General features: G+C 36.2%; 1 protein-coding gene across 4 annotated transcripts; it reads left to right on the top strand.

The window, feature by feature from the left end:
* The first annotated feature begins 577 nt into the window (after positions 1-577).
* LOC108750316 (very-long-chain 3-oxoacyl-CoA reductase-like) lies at positions 578-5,583 on the top strand. Of its 4 annotated transcripts, XM_018489690.1 has the most exons (5): positions 578-708; positions 1,071-1,243; positions 3,657-4,032; positions 4,372-4,715; positions 4,863-5,582. In XM_018489690.1, exons 3-5 carry the CDS (start codon positions 3,658-3,660, stop codon positions 5,116-5,118), a joined length of 975 nt encoding a protein of 324 aa, XP_018345192.1. In that variant the 5' UTR covers positions 578-708; positions 1,071-1,243; position 3,657; the 3' UTR covers positions 5,119-5,582. The 4 variants fall into 4 exon arrangements, with proteins under 4 accessions (XP_018345192.1, XP_018345191.1, XP_018345190.1 ...); XM_018489689.1 differs by lacking the exon at positions 578-708 and having other exon boundaries at positions 765-1,243; XM_018489688.1 differs by lacking the exons at positions 578-708; positions 1,071-1,243 and adding an exon at positions 1,320-1,360 and having other exon boundaries at positions 4,863-5,583.
* Positions 5,584-5,602: the final 19 nt, after the last annotated feature.

The raw sequence follows: 5,602 nt of genomic DNA, 5'->3' as shown, positions 1-5,602 counted from the left end.
TATTGTATAAACTTGCAATATCTGTGTCCGGAATTAGTTTCATGACTGTATATTGTACATAGCAATCGAATCATATATAATTATGAAGGCACCAGGAAGTCGGTTCTTTTTTCTTTTATTCAAAATGCGACAATAATAAGCGAAAAAATGAACCAAAGTTCAGCTGAAAAAAAACAAACTTAGAATTAACATTATAAATGCGCGGTAAAAGAAATCTGCGGTAAAAAGAAACTTGCAAAGAATTTTCCGAGAATTGCAAATTTCCATTCAAGGCAAACATAATATTTATTAAACTCTCAATAGAAAATTCTGATCAATTGTTTCATCAGGAAACAACGTGGGTATCGTTTTTTGATACGTGTACATAAAACTGTTTCATTGCACGAGAAAATGACTTATATTATTCAAACAGCACGCAGTTTTTCTAAACATCTATTCGTTCTCTTAAAAAAACGGGAGTGTATCGCAAACGTCGATATATCGCACGGACGATCAAAGAAATTGTGTGAAGTTTGCGGAAGGAGGCCGCGAGTTTTGCGGCGAAGTGTGTCAGAGAGAGAATCGTCAATTCTCATCGGCCGCCCCACCGTCGTTTTCGCTCGTACGGCGAATCTTTTGCTCGGCCACGTGGATGAGGATACCGCTATCTTTCCGTCGTGGTAGCGAGACATCTCATCGAATCAGTGGGAGAATATTGGATAAGTACTGGTCAGCTCTGCCTCAGTCTTGACATTGTATGTGTAGTGTATACCAATGCGTACGTGCCTACGCGCGCGCGCGCGCGCGGAAGCGTCGCCGATAGTCCCCTAATTCCTGTAACTATTCCGAGCAAAGCATCGATCGCGACCGCGTTTTCGCAAGCGGCAAGCAGAACGCAGTATAACGCCGGCAGTCATCGAGGTGGTGCGAGGCAGAAAGCTCATCGAACTCGTTGCCCTTCCGGCGAATGTAACCTTGGTTGATATTTTCGTCCCTAACCAATCTGATCCGCTCTCAGTATCGTGCTCACCGATCCAGTCGACCTTGTCCTTCGTTCCTTTCATTCGAAGACATTGCTGTATGCATTTCAGACGTGATTAAATACGGTTGTCGCTATCGTCGCGCGCACGTTTGTTGATGATTCGCTCGCCTGAGACGAGAATATAGCTGTCGTATCTCCGGTGAAGAACGGAGTTCGTCGTTCGTCGCCGGATGATCAGGAGATCCGGAAGAAGAGTCAGTTGCTGGTAAAGGTCGAGTTCAGGTGAGAAAGTGAGAAAGTATCGTGGTACGATCGTCTCGTGCATTGAAGTATGAAACGCCGGAGAAAGCTGTATGTGTCGCGATGAAATTCTATGCAGTTCGGATCTGAATTTTCCCGGTTAGAATTAATTATCTTTTGTTTTTTTAAGTCGTGCCGGACGAAAATAAAATTAGCTATGTATAGAAAATGATGAAGCAGTAATTTTAATTCATTCGAAGACTTTTGATTAATGTATTAGATTCTCTTACAGAAAATTAATACTGAAAGATATTAATTAACTATTTATTAAGTAGCGCAATGTAAAAAATTATATACTTTATAATTTCAATTTTCGTCCATCTGTCTGATTATCTATTTGAAAAATTTCTGGAAAACAGTTTATGCCCGTTTCTTTCAACATAGATTAAGTTTAATCTTGATTTTTAACTTACTTTTTATTTTTTTAATTCTAAAAATTAGAAAAAAAGATAAAAAGTAAATGAAATTGAGATTAAAGTTAATCTACATTGGTTAATCTTGGTTTAGTTTACTCTTTATTTTTTTGTAGTTCTAAAATTAAGAAAGGCTAAAGATTAAATTAAATCGAGATTAAAGTTAATCTACCATCGATTAATTTTGATTTAACTTACTTTTTTTTTTAGTTTTAAGAACTAGAAAAGGATAAAAAGTAAATCAAACCTAGGTTAATTTATATTGAAATGGACATTAACTGTTTCCTGGTTCTGTTTTTGGAAATACTCAAGAATCTTATCTCCTTTTATATATGAATCAAACCAGTTGATCATGAAAGATCAAAGTCGACGAGATTTTCAGTTCAAAGCAAATCGAACGACTTAACTTTTTCAAATTCTAGTAGTTTGCTGTATTACTTTAATATATCTGTTGCAACAGTTTATTTTGAGTGTTGAAAGTATTGTTGTTTAGTGCTTTTAGTACTTAAAATGAATAAGATAATTAATCATTATCTTTTAGTATTAAATTAGTATTAAATTAGATAGTATTGAATTTCTATGAGGTTTATGTTAAAAATATACTGATATATTTATATAGTTCTCTGTCACAAACTTGAAAATATAAGAGACAAAATTTTTTCTTTTAAAACACGTTATCTAACGTATTAAATATTATCACTGTGCACGTGAACGTAAGAAATCTACAACATGACAACGATAGGACTTTGCTCCGCATGAAAAGCTTTGATTTTTTTCTGTGACGACGATCGCGACGAATACTGATTGGATTGCCAATGATCATACGATGAATAAATATTATATGTTAATGTTTGAATTGCGTGTATGATAACGGAACACTTTTTTCACGTTTGTGCTTATCATTCTGTATTTCAAAAGCATCTGCGCGTCTCTATATGATAGGTACGTACGTGAAAGATAAGCGTGCACTTAGAAAAATAAAAATGTAACAAATGAAAAAGAAGAAGTATTAAATATATTTGCTTAATTTAATCGCGGTTGAACAATCAAACACGGATACACGATCGGATACACTTTATCTCTCAAGGTAAATGATTTAAAAAACCATTGAATTGTAAATTACTTCATCTGAATTATATTAAAAAGCTAAATTTAAGCTCATTTTTGCATAAACGTCAATTTTTATAGATAATCGATATTTATAGAAGGACAATTGATCGTGCGATTGATGTATTTTTTCACAAATAATACTTATGGAATATATCATTTATATGAGACCTTATCTCTATCGCCTGACAGGAAATATATTACGTAAGAAAATGAAATCTAAGCAGAAAAATATAGTCACAGAAAAATATGCCTCAGACTTAAGACAGTATGTAGTATATATATAATAATAATACCCCTCTTATGATAATATATATATAATCAAGGGGATTAATCAAGTCTGAAGATTTACATGTTAATTAGGTTACATGAACAACATTTTTCAAGGTAAAGCAAGCAATATAAAAATGGCGAATGGCGGCGAATGAAATTACCAATGTGATGGTTGATATGACTGATATGATACGAGGTCATGGAAGCCAGATTGGCAGACTTCTTGCAACAATCAACTTCTTGTTTACAACAATCATGCCAGACGATAGTTTGCTAATTCAAAATTTAAATTTAGCTTGTTAATATAATTCAGATGAAATAATTTACAATTCAATGATGGTTTTTTAAATCATTTACCTTAAGAAATTGTCAGATCGTGTATCCGCGTTTGATTGCTCAACCGCGATTAAATTAAGCAAATATAAACAACTCATACAGCATATTATTCCAATATTCCAGCAATATTATAGTAACATTGCAATGTTTAAGTAGTATCGCAGTAACATGTATTTCAAACGTTATAATATTACTGCTAGCTTCTGTACTGTATGGGAAAATTGAATCATCTATGTGACACACATATGGTATTGCATACATTTTAGAATGGCGCTAATCTGGTGGGAGAAGATATTTCTGTTGATAATAGCACTGATCAGTTTGAGGATCCTCATTAAAGTCGGAATTTTAACGTGGAAGAAACTGATCGCTCCGACTTTCGGATTTGGAATACATTTTCGAACACAGGGGAAATGGGCGGTGGTAACTGGTGCGACAGATGGCCTTGGGAAGGCATTTGCTAAGGCCCTTGCCGAAGAAGGTATGGATATCGTTTTGGTCTCTCGGTCCTTGTCCAAGTTGAAGGACGTTGCAACTGAGATCGAGCAGAAATATTGCGTGGAAACTCGTGTCGTGGAAGCTGATTTAACCGAAGGCCAGATAGTCTACGCGGAAATTGGCAAAGCAACGCAGGATTTGGAGGTAACAAATCTAATGTGATTCATTGTAAATTTCAAACAAATTGATAGGAATAGTTCACAGAGATGTATGAACAAAGAGATCGCTTTTTAAAAAAATATATATACAAAAAAATGTAAAACAAATTAATTTAGGTTTTAAATAAATCAATAAATAATAATAAAAAGCCTTTCCGAGCACAAGTTAACGTGTATAAAAAAATAAAAAAATTTCTTTTCCTCAAAAATTTAAAAGATTTGTTTAATGAAAGAGAGAGAGAGAGAGAGAGAGAGAGAGAGAGAGAGAGAGAGAGAGAGAAAGAGGGAGATAAAGCGAAAATAATTAAGAGATGTTTTCCAATAGGTCGGTGTTCTTGTGAACAACGCTGGCGCAAGCTACGACCATCCTGAAATGTTCACGAATGTGTCGGAAGAAGTTCTCGCGAGAATACTGCAATTGAATGTGGCCGGAGTAACCGGGGTTGCAAGAGCGATTCTCCCCGGTATGCTGGAGCGAGGGAAAGGAGTACTCATCAACGTGAGTTCGACGGCCGCGGCTATACCCAGCCCATATCTGTCCGTTTATGCCGCCAGTAAAGCGTACATCGATAAACTCAGCGCCGATTTGGCTACGGAAGCTGCGCCGAGAGGCGTCACCGTTCAGTGTGTTCTACCCGGCCCGGTCGCCACGAAGATGTCCAAAATCAAGTAAGAATCTCTTACATAATGAACTCGCGCGGTTTCCGAACTCGAAAAGTGAAATAATTTTAATTCTATTTTATTTTTCAATAATCTCAGAATTTGAAATTTTTCTGACATCGATTGTCGTCGCTTCATATCTTTTCTTTTCTGTAGGAGACCGTCGTGGATGGCACCCAGCCCGGAGACGTTCGTTAAAGCGTCACTGAGAACAGTCGGCATCGAATCACGCACGACCGGATATCCACCGCATTCTTTGATTATCGGCTTCATAAACGCATTGCGTTACATGTGCGAGCCGGGCGCGGTGTGGCTGGTGGCGAAAACAATGCTTAATTTAAGGAGACGAGCCCTTTACAAGAAGACGAAACCCACAATAGTGCGGGAAGTCGCGGAGGGGAACGCTTTATAGTTGTCTCGTGCGTTTTGTAATGTAGTTTCTCATTAACGAATAGAGCACACAGAAAAGCGTTGCAGTGAGCAATAAGCAACTCGATCAATCACGATTAAGGACGTAAAACAATAATGTTTATTTGCTCATTGCTTACGTTTTTCTATGTGCTATTTTTTAGCATAATGCGGCGTATTCCGTCAGTCGTCCTCGAATTGCTTTTTGTTACTGCTTCGCATTTAGTTAAATCTTTTGATTGCTATTTCTTTACATTCGAGTCTATAATATAAGTATCTGTTTCTCAAAGATTTCTCTCTCAAAAATAAATAGTTTTGCAATTTTTTTCCTGTTGTCTTGACGACAAGGCAAATTCATAACGAAGAGGACAAGATTTTGTGAAGACGATTTTTCTGAATGGCATAAATTGGACAGAAAAATATATGCATATCTACGCATTAAGTGCACTTAGAAATATGATTGTTATCTTATTTTATTTGTAAAACTC

This window comes from Trachymyrmex septentrionalis, unplaced genomic scaffold (assembly GCF_001594115.1).
Source record: "Trachymyrmex septentrionalis isolate Tsep2-gDNA-1 unplaced genomic scaffold, Tsep1.0 scaffold35, whole genome shotgun sequence".
NCBI lineage: Eukaryota > Metazoa > Arthropoda > Insecta > Hymenoptera > Formicidae > Trachymyrmex > Trachymyrmex septentrionalis.
This window is presented reverse-complemented; position numbering and strand designations above follow the sequence as displayed.

What these genes read in the sequence shown, in the direction of transcription:
- LOC108750316 (XM_018489688.1), top strand. Translation starts at nt 1,335, where the DNA reads ATGCAGTTCGGATCTGAATTTTCCCG. An exon ending in TTCGGATCTGAATTTTCCCG is followed by an intron (nt 1,361 to 3,656) that starts GTTAGAATTAAT and finishes CATACATTTTAG; the next exon opens with AATGGCGCTAATCTGGTGGG. An exon ending in ACGAAGATGTCCAAAATCAA is followed by an intron (nt 4,716 to 4,862) that starts GTAAGAATCTCT and finishes TCTTTTCTGTAG; the next exon opens with GAGACCGTCGTGGATGGCAC.